The following is a 21,213-nucleotide window of genomic DNA, read 5'->3' on the forward strand; positions in this document are numbered from 1 at the left end:
TGATGACCCCATATATGTACAGATTCTTTGCAGGTTCCCAGTACCTAGACTGTTTAAAAAGAATGAGATCTTGTTGGAGAAAGTGAGATGATTTGAGGGATTTCAATACCATTAGTTATTTACACCTCACAATTACATTCGTCCCTTCCTTGTAATTACTATATGTTATCTAACTAGAATTTAGCTCTTGGTCAATGTTTTTCGAAGCCCCTATGTCTAAATTTCAAAGGATTTCTTTTATACTTAGCTAACATCTAAACCCTTGCCATTGATCTCTATTGATTTCTTCTTTTCCTGCTTTCTGTTTTGTTCATGGCATACACATCCTGTGAAATGTGATTACTGTTTTCTTCAGTGCCATCCTTACAACATATAAGAATTCCATTTTTACCACCCCCCGCCCCATAGGGCCATTTTCACTAGCCTTCATATTTACATTTTTCAGAAATACAGCTTGGAATTTGATGAGTTTCCTACATTGCTGTTTGCATTTTCTGTGTCTGCAATAAGCTTTTACAATTTGCTATTGCCTTCTTTAAGACAGCACTGAGCTCCTTGATTGTCCTTATGTGTCATCCACTAGATTTGTGCAGTTTATACACAGTTAATTTGGCTGGGAAAGCTGTAATGGGTTTTAAGCAGTAGACATATTGCAGTAGTCACTTTGAAATTTTAATGAGTGCCATTAAAGAATCAAAGGTACAGGAGAGCAATTCTGCAGGAAAGGAAAATACAGGCCAAGAGGTAAGGAAACTTTAAAGGATTTTTATATACATTTTTTAAGTCCAAAGCAGGTTGATCAAACCACATTTGGGATACTTTAGAAACTTCTAAAATGGTTTATTTTTCTGGTTTATAGAGAAGGGTAAGACTAGACAACATGTAAACAGAACAAATTTATTAGACTAAATAACATGAACCATGATAACATGAAAATGTGATGAAAAAACAGTTCATTAAAGTGCAAGATCATTAAAGAAATCTTCTTATTGCTGAAAATAATACAGGATGTGACATATGTGATGGATGCACAGTTCAGTGCAGGAACACCCCCACCACGCTGCCCTTCACAGTGTAACCCAGGAACACACAGAGGTGCTCAGCCCAGATGCTCTGGGCTGGATTTCATGAGTCCTGGTGCTGACACCAGCTCCCCACAGCAGGGTGTGCGTTTGCACCATAGGCAGGTACCCAACTTCTGTAGGACTCCAATGCTCCCTGCCTCGCCCCTGCTCAAACGAGCTTGGCATTTCCCAGGATCCTCTTATTCCTTCTGCTCTTTTTTCATCCATTTTCACTTTTTCTACCCCTTCCTTTCACTTCATATTCCTCTTTGTGTCTTAAACCATAAAAACAAATTTTCAGCCTTGCTTTATCTTAAAAAAACAAAAAAACAAAAAAACAAAAAAACAAAAAAACAAAAAACAAAAAAAAAAAACAGAAGAAAGTGTCTTGAGAGCTGTCTTCCTCTGAGTTGCCCTTTGTTTGCCTGCAGCTCCTTCCTCTTGAAAATGTGGATTAAAGTCTCCTGTGTCTCTTTTTCTCCCCCAACAATTAAGGTCTCTCCAGGATCTCTCGAGGCAGACGGATATTCCTTATGGCACCGTCCTGGACTCCGCAGTGTACGAGCACGTGCGAGTGAAAGGCATGAATCCCTTCGAGAGGGACAGCATGTATTCCCAGATGTGGCGCATGATCAACAGGAGCAACGGCTCGGAGAACAACGTCCTGGAGTCCACCGCAGGCATTCAGAAGGTACTGGCACGCTTCCTTTATGCTTCCCATTGGACATGCTCTGTGTAACACCATGTTTGCTTAGTCGTTGCTTTTAGCTACAAGGGATGCATTTGCACCCTTGCAATGATCATGCCTGGAACCAATTTCCGAAAGCCCATCGCACTGGCACGGAGGATTGGGACTTCTCAGGTTTGTGGCATTGAATAGCATTTTGATATGTGAGTACCTTGACTGTTTGTCCCAAAAAGTATTTACAGGTATATTTACAGGAGATGAGCGTGCTTGTAAGGGTGCAAAATGGAAATAGGATCACTGGACTTAGAACCCCAGAATACAAGACATTGATTATCTTATTTGTGTAGTCTCCTGACACTGAAAATCCTGGCTTTCTGTTGTAGCTCTGGGTCATGTTTGTTTTGAGAGAAGAAGGCAGGAATGAATGATTTGACTTTAAAGAAGAGTCTCACAACTGCTTTCTGTAGTAGGTTTAGCAATGGAAAAATACTTTGAGAGCTCTTTGTAGGGACATTTGTGAATGGAATAGTTCCCTCCCAAATTGTGGCTGACAGCTACAGCTTTTATAGAAACACTAGTCCATGAAAGGATTCAGTATAAGAGTCAATATAGGTTAATGAGTGACTGTAAACAAGCTTTTCCCCTACCATTGTATCTTTATATTCAGACTTCCAAACCAAATCAAAGAAATATCATATTTTGCTGACTTTATTCTGAACTTCAAAAGGTGAAGATTTCTTAGAGAAAATATCCATGAATTGTGTGTTCACTTTGTCACAATCTCAATTTAGAGACTTGTAAAAATCCAGATGAACTCCGATTTTGTCTCCACCAAAATCCATTGGCCAGGAAAATGTGTAATTTCCGGTGTTCTCACTCTAGATAGCAACAAGAGAAAAGAGTATGTTAAGAAGAATGATGAAATCACTGGTGAGCTCTTGATAATAATAGAACTACAAAATAACAAAGATTATTTGGAGTTTTAAAAATCACCAATCCAACCTCTGGATAACCAAGATCATATTTTCTCCTCTGAAGGACTAAACAGCATAAAAGAGGCAAGAGAGGCCCTGGGGAATGCACTTTTGAAACCCTTTTAGATAAAGTCATAAGCTGAAAGAGCAAGAAAAAAGGGCCTGAAGATTTATTGGCTAGAGGAAATTGCTTTTTTTGAGAAAACATATTTTAGCTCAGTTTGTAAGTGACTGATAAAGCTGGGGTTTGCTTTTTGTATGTATAAAAAAAAAAAACCCCGAAACCAAAAACCTTCCCTCCTTCTGGCTTCCCTTCCCAAGTTATAAAAAGAGTTTTGGAAGGATCAAAACCCAGAGTACATCAAACACAGCTGTGCTGACTAACAGCTTTTAGCTGAAAAAAACAAACAAGTGGTGTATCCTGCTGGCAGGTAATTCCAGACTACAGTCATTGATTTCTCATTCCTGGAAACATGGCAAAACCTACAAAACCAGAAACATCCAAGTTCCTAATTTCTCATGCTTCTGCTTCCCAGGAATAAGCAAATCACGATGTCAAAAAGAACTAAGTCGTGTCAAGTGAGCAAGCCCCCACCCTCCAGTTTTAAAAAATCTGAGGTCTTAGGCCTGATTCTAATGAACATACACATCTACCTGTGGGTGCACAGTTTCTCCCCTTTCTTCAGTTTACAGGAAGAAATGACACCGAAAATGATTATTTGCCAGCTGCTGTTCACACAGAAGTTTTTGGGAAGTTGTAGTTGGCCTGCTCAGGAAGAAAGCTGGATTAAGAAAGCTAATCTTAGGCAAGGAAAACTAGTGTTTTTAAAGGTATCTGATAAAAGGCAGAGATTATAATCTCTGTAACACACTTCATAAAATGACAACATTTCAGAAAGAATTCATGGGTCCCCTTGGCCTATTTATATGCTTCATAATACTCTTCAGGGTCTTTAATGAATTTAACTGGCTACATCAGAGCTATTAACCCAGTTATAACCCCGGGCAAGCTAAACCAGCAGGTCTTTCTCTGTGCTTCATTTTGTTTCCCCCATCCATCAGCACCAAAGCATGACTGGCCATCACCTCAGCAAACCTTCCTGGAGTGCCAAGTGAGACAGCAGAGACTTAATGAGTGCCTCCAAATAGGTACAGGGAAGGAGATTTCCACTCAGCTGAGTAGTGACCATGAAGGGAGTGAGATAGGATGGACCACCATGGGAGAGAGGTGTGCAGGGATGAAGTGAACACTCCCATCTTTAACTCTCCTCGCTGCATCACCTCAGAGGTTAAATGGGGTTTGCAAGGAACTTCACAGAAGACACTTCCCCAAATATTCTTGTAAAATCCTAGAAGTTCTTTAGTTTTGTCTTGCTTTTATTCTGACAGCTCCAGTGGAGGTTGCACCATTTTATTGTGAGGAAAGTAGCAGTCTAATGCTCATGTATATATAAACAGGAGGAAGGGGAGAGGGACCCACCACTGGTTCACCCAGAGCATGACCTCCCTCACTCAGCAGGACTGCCTGCTTGCTGTACCAGTGGCTTCGTGGGGAATGGCACCTGTATGAGTGCAAACACAATACAGCCAAATGACAATGATTGCACAGTCCCACTTTGCATCAGGCATTCTACTGCTTTGACCTCCTTTTCCTGGCAGGAGGGCAGGGCAGGCAAGAGAAATAGGATGGGGAGATCATGCCATTGTAAGTTTTCAGGTTTTGATATTTATTGGTCCTGTTCCTCTCATAAATCAGGTGCATACATATCACCATGTGTGCTCCTGTTCCATCCATAATGAACAGCTATAAATACCACAGGTCCAGCTAGAGAGCAGCTGGATAGATTTACCCTGAAGAGAGAGAAGTTTTAAATACCTCAAACAGGAGACAGCCTGAAAAGCACAGGCACTTTAGATATTTTCTTCCACTTATTGTCTCTTCTTCTCTCAAAAGGCAGCAAAAGGCTGTCGAAAGTCTGAATTTAAGGTAGGGAAGCACTCAGTTGTTTGTCTTCCTGCTCTGTGAAATCAACATGGGTGGGGAGGTAGCTGTATTTTTATATAAGCCTGGATAATTCTGGAGAATATTCACTTTTATCTTCCCTTTTTCTTTATTATTCCTAAGTGTTTCATGTATCTCAAATTGATTTTCCTTTTTTTTTGCATGGGTTATGAAATATGCATCTCATTCTGTCATAGGAATGTCTATTTTTGTGGAAGTTATTTATTCAGAGAGGATTTACAGAGGCCCAAGTCATGCCTGCTTAAACATTCATTGAGGACTCCAAGAAAAATCATTTAGGCTTAAACATATCACATTACATACCTCTTTATGTCTTCTTAAAAAGCACATTACCCTGCTTAATCCTTTACAAGCACCACAGGCTTTCCTATCCTTGGAACTATTCCCATTTAAAATATAATGGAGTTCTTCCATTGTGCCCCTGTCTGCTCTTTCTTCCCTGGAGTATAATAGTGCCTAATGCCCTATTCTACCTACCTTGTTCCTCTGAACACGATACCATAGCCTACAGCGTCTTCATTTCTCCCAGTAGTACAGAGTGGAAAATTCCTTTCCCAGGTGGAATCTGAATGTGTTTGAAACCTCTTCTGTCTATTTAACTCTATCTGCAAAATATTTAGCTGCTAGAAAACTTGTGAATTATTGTCTGGTGAAACAATGCTTCTGGATGGTGCATTAAGAGAAACTCCTTGTAGGCTCCTAGTACTTCCTTTTCAGCTTGCACACAGTGTCAAAAGGAATTTGGTCTTGAGATGTGGATTTCCTTGTGATCCTAATTCCAATGCCAGTGGAAGCATGCTAGCAACTGCTCAGCCCATTTGTTTTCCCTGGACACTGTGGATGGCAGTCTTACCCTCCTGAAAATACTGTAATAGTAAAAGTATTTATGAATAGACCATAACAAAGCTCTGCTAAGGTTACTTGTATGGGGAAGAAAGGGGTAATAACAATTTGCAATTCTGTGCTAGAACAAATTGTCAGTAACTGACCATGGATATTCGTAATTTGTCTACAGCAGTAGCGACATCATGAATATTTACCTTGGTGGGCCAAACCCCCTCCTGAATTCATTAATTATCCTGATATACTTAAAAATTTGCCATTGGAATTGCTGTTCTTGTGACAGATTCACTGATAGCACCGCAAAACATCTAGTTAATGTATGGAAGTCCCCACCTCTTTCCTGTGAACATTTCTGGCCATGGAGTAGCCCAATGAAAAGACACTGAAAACAAAAGAGAACCAAGACAGACTTTTGGAATACTGGATGTGCACCATGACTCAGCAGTTTGGCAGTGGCTAAGAAAGGGATAGGCAGCAGAAGAGGTGAGAGCATGTAACAATGCTGGGACAGCTCTCCAGCCTATTTCAGTTCACGCCCAGGGGATCAGCTACACTATGCAACTGTTGGTTAGCAGGCTAATTATCAACCCAAACAGCAGTTCCCTGGTTCCCCTCTGCCTCTGGAGCTGATGCTTCTTGGGCAGGTGAGATGTTCTGTGTCTGCTCTACAAGTGATAAGGTTAACAAGTACCCTTAAGAGCTTGATGTGTTCAGTCCCACAGCTGAAGGTGCAGGCTCTCTATTTTGCAATTACTGTCTCCTGTACAGTCCATGATTTAGAGCTGGCAGGTGCCTTGGAGTACCAAAGGCACCCACTGCCCTTACTTTTTTATTATCATGGGTGGTCTGGCTATTTTTTTTTCCCATAATCCTGTGTATCTTTACTGCCATATCTGGGGCTTTAAAAAACTTACAGCAGTGACAAAAATTAGAATCCTGACCAGAAAGCACTACAAACACAGTGTGGCGTTACTTTCAGGCATTATCAAACAGCTAATAGTTACCTTGGTTAGCTTAGGAGCTCAGTGTGTTTGGGAAGTACAATAAGTGGTCTGTGACAGTTAACAGAGCATGAAGCAGATTTTGTGCATAGCTTTAAAAATTAAATGCAAGACTTTTCTTACTACCACATTTTCTCAGAATTCAGGCTATGTCTAATAAAAGGCTTGCTCTCCCTCACCAACACTTCTGAGTATATAATAAAGTTTGATCTAACTGACTTTCGAGAGAGTTTTCACAGGTTTTATCTTGAGTAGAACACCTGTAAAAGTTATTTTCTGCAGAGTTGGGCTTTATTCAAATGAATAAGTCAGAATTTGAATTAGCCTACATATCAAGAAGTGGATCTACATGGACATGTGTTCATCCAGCAACTAAGCAAGCCAACTATTGCTGTATTCCCTTTGTCTCCAAATTTTTCTGAAAGGTTTATCTGAGTTCATCTTCTCCTGTTTCATCTTACATGCTACTGAATGTACCTTACCCTTTTTCCTCTCCCTGAAACAGCACCCAGGTTGCTCCTGACTCCTGTTCAAAGGTCACTCTGCGTATGCCCGACAGTCACTTCAACAACTTCAGATGTCACTGACTGCTGTCCTGCTATGGTGCTGTGTCATTTTACCTTCCATGGCTGTCTTTGCTTGCTCTCTCTCTTATCTCTCAGTTCTTTTGGAGAACTTTCCAGACTGTAGCGGGTTCAGTTTGTAACCGGGCAGAAACACCAATTCAGTGTAGTGGTTTGGTCCAAAATACTCATTACTGTTTACCTTCTGTGAGATAAGAATTAGGAGAAAAGCAAAGCAGGCACAAAACTTGAAAGAATATAAAGAGGTTTATTAACAGACCTAAAAGAAGAAAGAGGGGAAAAAAAAAAAATCATACCACACCTTCAGAACTCTCCTCCTCCCCCCCACCTTCCTCCCTTCTCCCACTGACAATGTGAAAAGACAACCCTTAAGATGGTCAGTCTGTTTACCACTTCCATAATAACCTTGTTCAGTCCATTTAGGAAGAGGAGTTTCTCTTGCTCGTGCTATGAAAACATTATCACAACGAGCCAGCCGCCCGGGTTGGTTCTCTGCTCGCATGTGAGTCCCTTCCCCCGACTTGCAGCTTTTCCCACAACTGCTTTCGAGGGTCCACTCTTGAATTACTGGGTTACGATTTTAAGGTTGAGCCGTTCAGAAACAAAAGTTCTCTTCACCCATCTCTGGGAGCATTTCATCTCTAAGAACAGAGGCCCTTCTCCTTCCCTGGGAGCAAAGGGTCCTCCTCATCTTCATTAGCCCTACTCTTGGGGACATGGACATCTACATGGCGGACTCTCACAACCAGCTTTCTTACTCGGGCAGTGATGTTTTTCCACTCCTCAGCTGCCCAGATTGGTTTTCCCCTACGCTGCCAATTAGCTTTTTCCCACTTTTCCAGCCATCCCCACAGAGCATTGGCTACCATCCATGAATCAGTGTAGAGGTAGAGCTTTGGCCACTTCTCTCTTTCAGCAATATCCAGGGCTAGTTGAACAGCTTTGAGTTCAGCGAGTTGGTTTGATCCACCTGCTCCTTCAGTAGCTTCTGCAACCCGTCGTGTGGGACTCCATATGGCTGCTTTCCACTTTCATTTCATCCCTACGATGCGACAAGAGCCATCGGTGAAAAGAGTGTAGCATGTGTCTTCTGCTGGCAGTTGGTTGTACGGTGGAGCTTCTTCAGCGCGTGTCACTTGTTCTTGTTCTTCTTCATCAGCGAGACCAAAGTTTTCACCTTCAGGCCAATTTGTAATTATTTCCAAAATCCCAGGGCGATTCAGTTTTCCAATACAGGCGCACTGTGTGATGAGAGCAATCCATTTGCTCCATGTGGCATTGGTGGCGTGGTGGGTAGAGGGAACCTCTGCTTTGAACATCCACCCCAGCACCGGTAGTCAGGGTGCCAGGAGGAGTTGTGCCTCAGTGCCAATTACTTCTGAGACAGCTTGGACTCCTTCATAAGCTGCCAAGATTTCTTTCTCTGTGGGAGTGTAGTTGGCTTCAGACCCTCTGTATCTTCGGCTCCAGAATCCCAGTGGTCGGCCCCGAGTCTCACCAGGCACCTTCTGCCAGAGGCTCCAGGACAGACCATGGCTCCCGGCTGCAGAGTAGAGCACGTTCTTCACCTCTGGTCCTGTCCTAACTGGGCCAAGGGCTACAGCGTGAGCGATTTCCTGCTTGATCTGGGCAAAAGCTTGTTGCTGTTCAGGGCCCCAATGGAAATCGTTCTTCTTGTGCCTTACCAAATAAAGAGCACTCACAATCTGGCTGTACTCAGGAATATGCATCCTCCAAAAGCCTATGGCACCTAGGGGAGCTTGCGTCTCCTTCTTGTTGGTTGGTGGAGACATTCCTGTTCTGAAATGTTTGTGGGCCATCCTACATCCAAGACCATATTCTTTTGTATCTATAGCTTATCCCTGTCCCTTAAGTCCAAACAAATTGGCTCCATGAAGACAACTTGAAGTTTTACTTCTCTTAAACTGAGCTGAGCTTCTTTCATCTGAAATAAGATTTGTGTGTTTTTCCTCTGCTGTCTGTTCATGTCTGACCACTTAGCTCAACCTTCAGCCTACAGAAGCTGACTTCATCATTTTAAATTTTCTTTCCTGTGGCTTTCTATTGCTGGTGTGTCTATTTAAGTCTTGCCAATTTACTTTCCATGACATGTCTACGTTTTGTCCATACAACCTCCAGCCTGTCACTTCAGTAGTTTCCAGTGTTCTTTTCTAGGGCCTCTATAAAGAATTTTTTTTCCATTTAGTTCCATTGAAAATGCTTCTGGGTAAAAAATAAATAAATAAATAAAATTGCCTTGACTTTCAAGGCCTTTCATGGTGAATTCTGACTCTCCCTGTAGCGTTCTCATTTCTGAGGTGGAAATCGTTTGTGTGAGCTTCCAGTGCAACTCCTTTTTCAAGCAGGCATCTTTATGCTTTCTCTAAGGACCCTTCTGTAAGGTATGTTTTCCTTCAATACAGTAGTCATGTCTTTCCTTCAAACTCCTGAGCACTCCCCTTTGTTATTACAGTAACAAAAACATTGACAACCAGGTCCCTGGTGTGCTATGATCGGTACCCATCAGCTGAGGAGCTCTGTTTTGTTGCTTCTTTATGCTCTTTCCCTCCCTTTGGTTTATTTTATAGCTGCCAAATCAGGGGGGAGAGAGGAATGCACACTGTAATCATCTAAATACTGGCATAGATGGGATGTGGGGGAAACCAAAGAACTACTGTACCCCCAGAATGAACTAAATTAATGAACACCACCATTATCAGATGAATAGTATCTCTCAAAAAACAAACTCTCTGTGCCTGACCTTTCAGCCTTCATCCTCAGAGGAGAGCTACAGCCTAACTTCAAAAGATGAGCATGGGAACTAAAAGTTCATAACAGTCTGACACAATATAAAAAAAGAGGGGGGAAATAAGATTTTATTGAGCAATTTCTCCATGTTATTCTTCAGTTTCTCCAGATTCAGTGGTGCCAGCTACATATTTCTTTTGAATTTTCTCATTGATTAACAACAACATCATTGCATTAATTTCAGAGGTAGTTTCTAATCTTGAAGTTTTCTGCTTGTTTTTAGATGCTTGTTTGCCTGAAAACTTTGTTATTTAGGGCTCTTCCCACAGATATATCCCATCTTCTGTTCAAAGATAATTCTTTCTTAAAACCTTGCTTCACCTTGATCTGTCAATGGCTATAAGTATACCCCCATCATGTGTAACTTGAGGTGTCTAATTTAGGTGTCCAAGTTTCTTTCCTAGCTATTGTAGACAGGCAATTTTCTTCTCTAGAGAGTGGTCAGGAGTGCCTAAGATGGCATCCTATTTTTCTTGGTGGCTTATTTTGTACAGTATCAACCAAACTAAGATCGTATTCCATGACTAGAAATGGAAATAAAAATAAGACACAGCAAAATATACCCTGAGGAACTAATTTTGCTTCAGTCCTGTAGAACTGCATTTTGCAGAGAGCTGAGTCCAGACTTTTCAGCTGGAGAAAGGATAGATGGCAGCCCTTTGAGGAGTGAACATGGGATGGGGGTGTGGTCCCCATCCTTCATCCTGATGGCCAAATGCAAAGCTCAGTACTTCACACCTTGGCCTGTGTCTAACCCTGGAGCCCTATTTTTACAGGCCAGAACAGTCCAGAGGGGAAAACTGATTTCTTTGAGAGTAGAGATTTCACTTGATTTTTTTCTTATGTAGAACTGGACTAATTAAGATGGACTTATGAGCAAAATGTCTGTAGTGCATCCCTGTCCTGATGGCAGAAGACCAGCTCTGTAGGAGTGTAGGGGTAGCTGGCACTATCAGGCCCAGGGTGCACTGCCAGCCATTTGGTCTAAAATAATCCTTATGTACATGCAAAATGTAGCACGAATTTTGTGTTAATAGCCCCCAGTCTCTAGCTGTTGAGATAACAAATAGGAGTTTCCTTTTTTGTTTTGTTGTTGGTTGGTTGGGGTTTTTTGTTATTTCTGGAGAACTTTGGATGTGTCTGATAGGTAGGGAAGGTGGGAACACTGCACTCTGATGGAGAGGGTACCTCGACCACCACACGTGGAGTAACTGCTTGTGGCTTCGTGTGTGAGGACTTTGTATCTTCTGGTGCCTTTTTCTGGTCCTGAGCACTTTGGGAATTGCTGCCAGACCAGTATATATCCACATTTGTTTCCATGCCCCTATCACATCTGAATAGCATCATCTCAAGCATTATTTATGGGAGACTTTAAATTTATGCATAACTAAGCAGTATGAATGCTGCTTTCATTTGCACTGGCAGGTGATTAATTGTAGAAATTCCAAGTTCTGTCCTGAAGCTGGGATTTTTACAGGATCAAAAATTTTGGAAGGTATCAGGGAGTAAGAAAACTGACAATTAGGAACTAATTTAAGAAAAGGCATGCATTTTCAGTCAGTGGTTGTAAAAGCTGAGTATGAGCATGTCGGGATAATGCTCACAGGAATTTTTTTTGCTAGTATTATTTGTTGCCTAATTTTTCGGAGCTGGTCACACTCAGTGTTAGGGAGACACCTTTTAGAAAGGATGGTATAAACAGAAAAGGATGCTGAACCCACCCCTACAAATGAGTAGCTTAGTTTGTGCATATTTACATCTAACAGAGCAATGCTGTTGTCATATTCTATAAAAAGGGTTGTGAGTATTTAGTAGGTGATGAATGCATTTATTATGCATTAGCAGGGGAGAGGTCTGAAAGAGAAACAGCTCTCCTGGGTGCTGTTACAAACCATCTCCTGAGTAACACACGGGATTTATTAAAGAGTACAAGACTGGAAATGTCTTTACAGATCTATTTGTAGCAAAGTGAAATTCTGCTGCATGTTGCTCTCTCAATTAAAACCAAAGTTTATTGGCTGCAGAGGTCAGGAAGGGTTTGGGAGATGCAGATTCTTTGGGGCAGAAAGATACTGAGGGGTCAGTTTTGTAAGGTCTCAGTTGTTATTTGGGTCCTGCTGCTAGAGTGATGTTGGTCCTGGTGTGGCATCTTACAGTGAAGACATGCTGGATATATATAATGAAAAAGCAATGCAAGGAAACTTCTGCTAGATAATAAATGTTTGGAATTTTTCCAACCCATGAATCTACCTCTAATGCTGTTGGTAAAAATTGATCCACTACCTTCTCAGGCTGTTCAGTCTGTGGCATTGCTTTGGAAAAAAAGGTTGTGACCAACAGCTTTAAATGACCAAAAACTGTATGATGAGAGATGAGCAAACTGTGCTGAGGTGCCTGCAGAGCAGTGAACCTCCTCCTGTGCCAGCGGCTTGTGGAGGGATTTTCCATTCTTTGGATTTTTGAGTAGCACATTCATTGCTCTTTATTAAACAAGAGGGGCTCCTGATGGAAGTTACAAACTCCCAGGCATATGTTTTCCTAGTCTGGTCACATCAGATATGGGTCGTGTTTGTGCAACCTGTAAGGAAGCAAAACTTGGGATGAGCAAAATGTCCTACTCTAAGTAATTCTTTTACTTCTTCAGGTCACTTCTTGCAGACATTTTCCTATGGGAGGATGACAAAAGATTTGAATTTGTGTAGTTCAGCAACCACAAATTTTCTTTTGTGCCCAAATCTAGTTCCAGATCCCTTTTTAAAAAGCATCAATGGAAAAGTTCTGTCAAAAATTGCTACCTCATTTTGCATTCTCGTTGTCCTAAGAAAGAAAAACTCTACAAAATGCCTGACAAAGAAGAGTAGTTTGGCATTTGGAGCACTCCTGTTTGGCCACAGGGAACACGAAAGTTATCAGGCATCTGTTATTCTGGTCCTGTGAGCTCTTATTTCTCCACTTTATCTCCATTAACTTAGTGCTTTTCCTGCAGAGGTTCTGTAACATTTCTAGGTTCATGAAGATTAATAACATCACCCTCCCAAGAGTGTCTGGGGACTACACAGACTCCTACGCAGCTCCAGCAACCTCTGCTTGTTCTTTTCCTTCTGAATTCTCACTTCATTTTGTTTCTTCCCTCCTACTTTTTCATTTGTCTGCTTTTTGACCCTCTGTCTTTTCTGTTTGGATAACAGCTACTCCAACTTTTCCCCAGCTAATTCCTTTCTTCTTTCCACCCTTCACCTCTCCAGACTGTTACACATCCCCTTTGTTATCTCCACTGCCTTACAGTGTTTCACTGTTGATCTGTGCAACCATTTCCATTTGCAATCAGATGAAGCATTCCCAAACTCCGACTTTGAAGCCGGGTTGCTGGCTCATAATGTGGTGGGCTGCTCTGGGGATGTATCACACACAGACGAGGGAGATGCAGGCTCTGTCTAATAATCAGTAGATGGAGGCAGGAGAGCACACTCTTGCTCCAGGCACAGAACTTGGTAATGTATTCACTTTCTTGCTTTAACGTTTCCAGCTATCATTTTTGTGTATTAACATATTTTAATAATACCGAAATACTTCAGGATGCATTAACAAATGTAAATGATGGGATTGAATGTAAGGCTGTTTAAAGGATATATGCAATAGAAAAGAGAGATGAACAGAAATAATGAGAAAGAGTGCATTTTATACATCCCCTATGTTCCAGCCTTAAAGCACGACTTTGACTGTGAGGCTGTGAGTCTGAAATCGTGAGAGAAGGACAAGAGGTAACAGAGGGATCTTGTTTCATGTTTTTGGAGCTGCTATATCAATCATTCATAAAACAGTTTTGATAGCTTTAGATAATTTCTGTTCAACAACTTATTACTAAACAAAATGTCTGTTCCAGAGATCAGCAAATGCAATTGCAGTGAGTAGATCTGTAGGAAATCTCCACTGTAAGACACTTTATAGCTCCTCATGAAATGATTCAGAATTTTTCCATTCTAATACTCTTACAGCTGGAAGCCATAGAAAAGAAAAAGTGGATAGATGAGGAGAGCCTGCATCTGCTCTAATAGCAACTTTTTACAATATCATCCTTAAATAGTCAATGCATTAATAAACTTACTGGTAGGCGATGACAGGCTAGTGAAGTACTAAGAATGGTGCAGGAAAATTAAATTGCAAACTAAAAATCACTCGCAGAATACTTGGGAAAATCAACCTTTCTAATCTCTAACATGTATAAGTATCAAGCCTCTAAGTATCAGAAGATATAATTAAAACAGTTGATTGCCCTTAAAGTCATCCTAGTTTCAAAACAGGACAGTTTAAGATACCATGGAGAGAAATAAAACACACAAAATGTGTAATTTTTCAAATACAGAAGAGGAACCCTATACATCCCCAAAATGGTGGTTGTTCTACAAGCTCCAAGTCTGTGCTTCTAAATAGCTCTGTGCATTTAATTGCACATAGAAGTTTTACAGCCAGAGAGAGCTCTTATATCTAATCTGAAAACACCTGGCTAGAGACTGAGCAGACTTTTGTTGTTGGCTGCTTTTTGACAGTCATTTCATTATACATAGTGGGAAATACTCTAGTAAAACTGCATTTTGTTGGAGTATATCATTTTATTGATTTATTTCAGTCACTTAAGCTTATTCATTTATTCACAGTGTTATGAGAAAAAGAAATGCTTATATCGTGTTTAAGGAGGGAGAGAGGAGAACGAGGACCAGTTTGGAGCAGGTCTGGTGGTTCAAACTAGATAGTTTCTACTCAAAAGTAATTGCTGTCCTACTCTGCAGCATGCCAGAACCTATGATTAACGTTTGTGGGCTTAAACCATACTCATGCCAACAAAATCCTGAGATTGGGAGGTAGGGGGTTATTGCTTTACAGGATAATTGCAGTAAGCAGAAAGTCTCTTCTGCACATGTTGTCAGGCTTCACTACAGTCTGGTGTCATGACATGAGCAAAGGCTTTTGGGGGTGCTTTGCTTTTCCATAGTTATTGCCAGGTAGGCAAGTGGGTTTTCCTAAAGTGTGTCAACTAAAAATAAAGCTAAAATTCTTCTGTTAAATAAGCAAAATCTTTCCTCAGGCTGAGGAGTAGTTATAATTGGGTTTTTCTCACCATTTATTCTCTTTAGTTAAATTGCCATCAAGCAGTTTATGTCTCTTTGCATTTGAATTAGGTGGCAGAGTTGTCCAGTTTGAAAATGTGACTACAATAAATGAGTTTCTTTTCAAGAGCCAAGCTATGGAAGGAGATGATTAAAGTGCCACGTGGAGTATTTTAAGAAGCATTTTAACCAGGCTGAAATCACATATCATTCTTCTATTCTTTTGCATGAAATAACTGCTCTAGATGGGCTGCACAACTCCCTTCCTGAATTACAATGGCAGGAGAGAGTTGTTTACTATTCCCAGCTCTAAAGCTTTCCCGCTGCATGGGGGCTGATTGGTGTTTATGGCTGTTTGCAGAAGGGCTGTTTAATCAAATAAACCAGACCCCATTCCCTGCTGAATGTAAGAGAGGGAGAGATATCAATCCCAGGGGCTGTATCAAGATGGGTGGAGAACACAATGCATCTGTAATGAAAAACCCAGTAGATAAGCAACTGCATTATAAAAGTCTGTAAGGGTTCTGGTCATAGCATCAATCAAAGCGTAGAAGATTGTTTTGTTTTATCACTCTGACCTCAGAGCAGGATTTCCCTGTAATGCAGTCAAGGTTTGACCCCAGCTGGCATCACAACCCCACACAGCCACTCTGTCACTCTCCCTCATCTCAGGACAGGGGAGAGAATCAGCAGAGTGAAAGTGAGAAAGCTCATGGCTTGAGATAAAGATGGTTTAATAAATAAAGAGAAAGCCACACAAGCAATCAAAGCAAAACATGGAATCCATTCACCACTTCCCACAGGCAGGCAGGTGTTCAGCCATCCCCAGGAAAGCAGGGCTCACGTGTAACAGGTACTTGGGAAGACAAATACCAGCACTCTGAATATTCCCCCCTTCCTCCTTCTTCCATTGGCTCTATATGCTGAGCATGATGTCACATGGTGTGGGATACCCTGGGGTCAGCTGTACCCACTGTGTCCCCTCTCAACTCCTCCTGCACCCCCAGTCTCCTCGCTGGTGGGGTGGTGGGAGGAGCAGAAAAGGCCTTGACATGGTGGAAGCTCTGCTCAGCAATAATGAAAATATCCCTGTGCTATTGACACTGTTTCCAGCAAAAATCCAAAACATAGCCCATACTAGCTAGTACAAAGAAAATTAACCATCCCAGTCAAAACAAACACAAATATATTTCTAGCAAGAATTCTCAACCTGTGAGTAAACGAATCTAGGACATAGCACCTTCCCATCAGTGAGTCTTGTCCCTGACAGTCTGTAATACAAATTCCCAGGGAACCCCTAAATTTCAGTCTTCCATTCAGTCCTGAATGCAGTTCTTTATACTCTGTTTTATAAGAGATTGATGGCCAGGACATGTCTTGTGATTATCCAAGGTACTGCAACATAACTTGATTCCAAATGGTCTGAATTTGTTACCACGGGAAGACGCCAAAAACAATGATTTGTGTCCTGCAGCATGGAGAAATGGCATGGACTTGCTTCTTAAACTGCATGTGGTCAGAAAAATGTGACAAATCCAAGTTTGAAAATCTTTACATTTTGTTTCACACGTGGCAGGAGTTCTGAGCGTGGTTGTGTTTTATGTGACACTTCAAGTATGCACTTGAAAGCTGCTGGACTGGGCCTCTCAATGGGCACAAGTACCCACTCACCTCATTCATGGGTTTTCACTGGGAATTGATATGGGAGAGGACACCAGTCTGCTCATCCCTCTTAGAGGGGAGGCCCACAGCTACTGCATGCTCAAAAGCAGAATTTGGCATGAAAAAAATTAGGTGGTTATAAGCAGCAATATCTTCAGGATCAAAATTTTGGCCTTAAGTGCTACAATTCTTCTCCAGTGATGTCTTTACGCACAAGTTGTTGTATGAATCTCTTGGAGTCCAAATGTTGTGGTTCACAGCATAGTCAGGAGGCAACACACAACAATGTAGGTGCACACAGGGCAGGTGTAACCAGCAAAGGCAGGAATGTTTCCTCACAAAAAGAAAACGTGAGCATCAATAAATGAATGTTTGCAAAGTGCTTTCAGTCCTTCAGATCATGCTGTTACTAAACTGAACGTCTTTGATTATGCAATGGTTGTGCTGAAAGCTAAATGAAGGAGATGGTTTTATTTAAACAGTATCTTATTCTTGATTAGAGCGATCATTAAATCGTTTCAGATCCAACAAAGTGAGCAGCAGATGGAACACAGCAAAGACAGCAGAGCAATATGAGATTTTAGAAGAGAATCGAACTAGGCAAACCCAGAAGTAATTCAAAAGAGCTCATAACAAAATTCTGGCTAATGTAATGACATATAGCATATGTTTGTTAATTACAACAGTTGTGGAAAATACTCAGGGTATTATTTTGTCTTTTGATAGATGCCAATAGCAATCTTGAGTTAGAAAATTGTACTTCTAAATACATCCTCTCGTGTGGTGTTGAGAATCTCCCCACCTTATTAGACACCGTAGTGATTTTGCAAAATTTAGATGAAGTTTAGTGGAGTGGAAATATCAGCCAAGCTTGTAACTAAAGATCACATAAATTCATCATATCGGATGGATTTTGCTATGCTTCTTGCAGTACCTCTCTCCTCCCAAACTAGTGTTCTGCTTTTCAAGATCTTGAATTGCCCAATTCAGCCTCTAATCAGCTGGCTTCTCCACCTTCGTAGGACATCCCATCAAACGTTTTCTCTGTCTTTCTACCACATCCTTTCTCCTATCTTCAAAGTTAATTTCTCCCTACAGCCAACATGAAAATTCTTTAGCTCAAATTTGGCATCCATTGAAAGCAGTCAGTGGTAGACTTCAGCTCAATTTCTATTTCCATTCACCAATTGGAAGCTGACTTGGCTGTTTCCGACCTTGTGAACAGAGTTACAAAGGGGAAATCTCATGACAACAAGAATTACTTAACATAACGTTATATCACATCCAGATCCATTCCTGGCTGAAGGAGGACAAATCACAACCAAATAACAGAGAAGCTTGCAGAAGGTTTGTTTTGAATTTCTTTCTAGTAGTAGTCCTAGGCCTGGTGGAGTTTCTTCAGTCCCCATAGAGTTTCACATGGTACACTTTTGGGCTGATACTGCATCAAATTGTACCATATCCTTTCAGGATTTATATTGCACACCTTCTATACAGGTTTCAGTTTATTTTAGTTATTTATTTTATTTATATTATTTATTTATATTATTTTATTTATTTCTACCCTAAAATTTTTAAGCTATGAGGCATTTCTAACACTCCATGACAAGTTTTATCTAAATTTTGCAGCTGCAGTTTTGATCTCATCTTTATCATGTTATTCTCAATTTCTAGATTTCTGTTCTTTGTTTTTTACTAGGTTGTTGTCATATTTTTACAGTCTGTGATTTATCTCAGTTCATTCAGCCCATACATTGCTAGACCTAGGTTCTGGTGTGTGCCCCATGTAGGTACAGAGTAAGCCCATTGAACTGACTATTAGTTATTCACTAGCTGCCAAATGTAGATGCCTGTACTGGGTCTCAGATTCCCATTGTACTTGCATTGTTCAGCTCTAAATAATTTGAAATATGACAAAAAGAATAAAAAGAAGTTTTAAAAGAGACAAGAGAAAATATTATTGTGGTTTAATCTTCTTCAGCTACAATACAATATGCTCTTCATAGATATGTCATACATAAAGGAGGATATATTTTTCTGGCATTGTGTTTGCTCTGCTTTCTTATATACATCTTGTGAATTAAAGTTTTTCCAAAATTGAACATGAGTGATGTAGCAACAATGATACTATATTGGACTTGACATGGATGTCGATTTGTAGGAATCGTGCTTTCCCTTTGTGTCTGAAGGGATGATCTTTTCAGATGAAGAGCCCACGTGTGTGCAGTACGATGTTTTAATAGAAGTGCACACAGAAAGGAGCTGTATCTGCATCCAGAGCACTGCACTGGCTGTTTGTACAGATGCAGGCATGCAGCTGATTTTCCTGAAAACTTAGTCAGGTACTTATCACCAATGTGGCAGAAGCTGTGCAGCATCCTTTAGTATCTCCCTTAAAAAGTAAAAAAACCCCATTGATTTCATCATTTTCCATTTAAAAATCCATACTGAAGGAACAAGGAGCATGCCAATAATATAGAACTGGGCACTTAAATTATTATTTTTCTGTTTTGGCAGTCAGTTAAGGTCTTTTTCCACCCTTGCCACTGTGCTGGCAGCTCACATGTTCCTGTGAAATGAAGTACCTAATTTTTTGAAAGCCAGAGGAAAAACTGCAGTTCTTCCCTAACTTTAGTATGTATGTATCCAATACACTGTCCTTCTCATGGGAGAGCTCTGAAAGAGAAATTATTTTAAAGTTATGTTGTGATATAAATGTAACTAACAAGGAACAGCAGTTTAGATATTCCTTCTTTACATAGACATAGTCCAACTTGGTTTTCAGTGAAATAAATAAGACAACACTGATGAGATTACATTTCCTAACAAGGTAGTGGCCTTTTTCAAGCCATCAGATGCTGGGTGATACCCGCTACACTTTAGATTAAGTGCTAGAATATCAAGTTCATTATTTTAGGATTCTTTTGCATGTGTTTTTCAACTTCCTTTCCCATTGTTTGGTGCTACCTAATGAAATTACTTCATTCACTCAAGTAAGATGTTTACTGATGTACATGATTAGGTGGGCACTTAGCTGCCAACACTGCATGCACAAATACCTGATTTGCAAGTGAATTTTCTAACTAAGAAAATCTCAGTTGATATTCCTAATTCCAGCTGAAATGCTACTTCATTTTAAGATGGCAAATAAGCTCTGATTACATGATGAAATTTTTTTTTCTGTTACATAAGTACTTTACTTTTCTCATGACTTCTCTCAAAGATACCTTGGCATTTTTATTAACAGGGTAGGACTAGAACAAGTACTTGATTTTAACCCAATTGTATTCTATTTGTATATCCAGTGACACGGGGTATACACATCAAATTCAAATTAAGAAAATAAGTAAGACTGGGTGACTAATTATAATGTATGTTTACCAATGAACTATCCTTGTTTATGATAGAATGAGATTTCTCAGCATACTTTGTCCAAGTTTGAATTTGAGAGTCTTGAGCAACACATAAAGAGACATCAGTTTCCATGATTCATTAGACTCACAGGAAATCAGTAGTGGAGCAGGAAATACAATTTCTTATTGCCTTAATGATTCTATTTATACATATTTAGATTTTTTTAAGATGCCTAAAAACATGGCTCAAGTAAACCAGAGTGAGCTATCATTAGGGATTTATTCACTGGAATATAATCATAATTGAAACTGAAACTGTGTAAGGAAGGATAAGTATTTTTATAAAATACTGCATAGTTTCAAAAGCACTAAAATTGTCAACATGTCATCATAGGGTATTTTCATATTCAACGACTATCTTTTTGATCAAAGTGGGGTTTTTTTCATTTTGAAATGTTAATCCATGGCAGGAAAGTAATTCAGATTGAAGTCAACTTTTTGGAATAAAAATATTCTCCAGTTTGGATTTTTTTTTACTGGTTTTGGTGATATTTTTCCTTAATTCAAAATTTTGAAATTCCTTGTGCAGAAAGATAACTAATTTCTGTCCAGCTCAATCTATCACTTTCACCAAGCAAAAGGTCTGTGTTTAAAATTACATCTCTGAGTTTGTGTCAAGTGTCCTGCCCAGGAATTTCTGTTGATTCCTGTTTCAAGAGAAGGAAGGGACTAAAAATCATGAAAAATACCAGTCCTGAATGACTCCTCCAGCACAAGTGATTGTTTTTCAGTAATTCATTTGTTTTCAGTTGATGTTTGGCAACTGTTTCTCAGTTCTGTCATCTGTAAACTGATTCCTGGCATCTGAGCTATGGTGTGGGCAGATCAGGATGAATTAAAAGCAAATATAATGGAAGTGTGTGACTTGCACTTCATCTGTTATTTACAAAGGTGTGCCAAATGAATGTTACAGCCCTGGATAAGTGGAAATGCCTGTAGCCAGAGATGAACTGGTCTGTGTACATTTGAAGGCAAAGGCTGTAAGTATTTCACTCTGTAAAGATGCAAAAGCCCAACTATCACCTGAAATTAGAGTGGCAGTAAACAT

At 40.2% G+C, this 21,213-nt stretch overlaps 1 protein-coding gene across 1 annotated transcript in view; it reads left to right on the forward strand.

Annotated features, from left to right (window-relative positions):
- Nucleotides 1-21,213, forward strand: part of LOC121673266 (glutamate receptor ionotropic, delta-2-like) — a 212,061-nt gene that overhangs the window by 114,639 nt on the left and 76,209 nt on the right. The window contains exon 8 of the mRNA XM_042046431.1: nucleotides 1,560-1,755. Coding sequence (XP_041902365.1) covers nucleotides 1,560-1,755 — 196 coding nt within the window. The remainder of the gene's footprint in view (nucleotides 1-1,559; nucleotides 1,756-21,213) is intronic.

This window comes from Corvus kubaryi, unplaced genomic scaffold (assembly GCF_017639235.1).
Source record: "Corvus kubaryi isolate FWS band 111438036 unplaced genomic scaffold, C.kubaryi_AGA036_p1.0 65304, whole genome shotgun sequence".
NCBI classification, from domain to species: domain Eukaryota; kingdom Metazoa; phylum Chordata; class Aves; order Passeriformes; family Corvidae; genus Corvus; species Corvus kubaryi.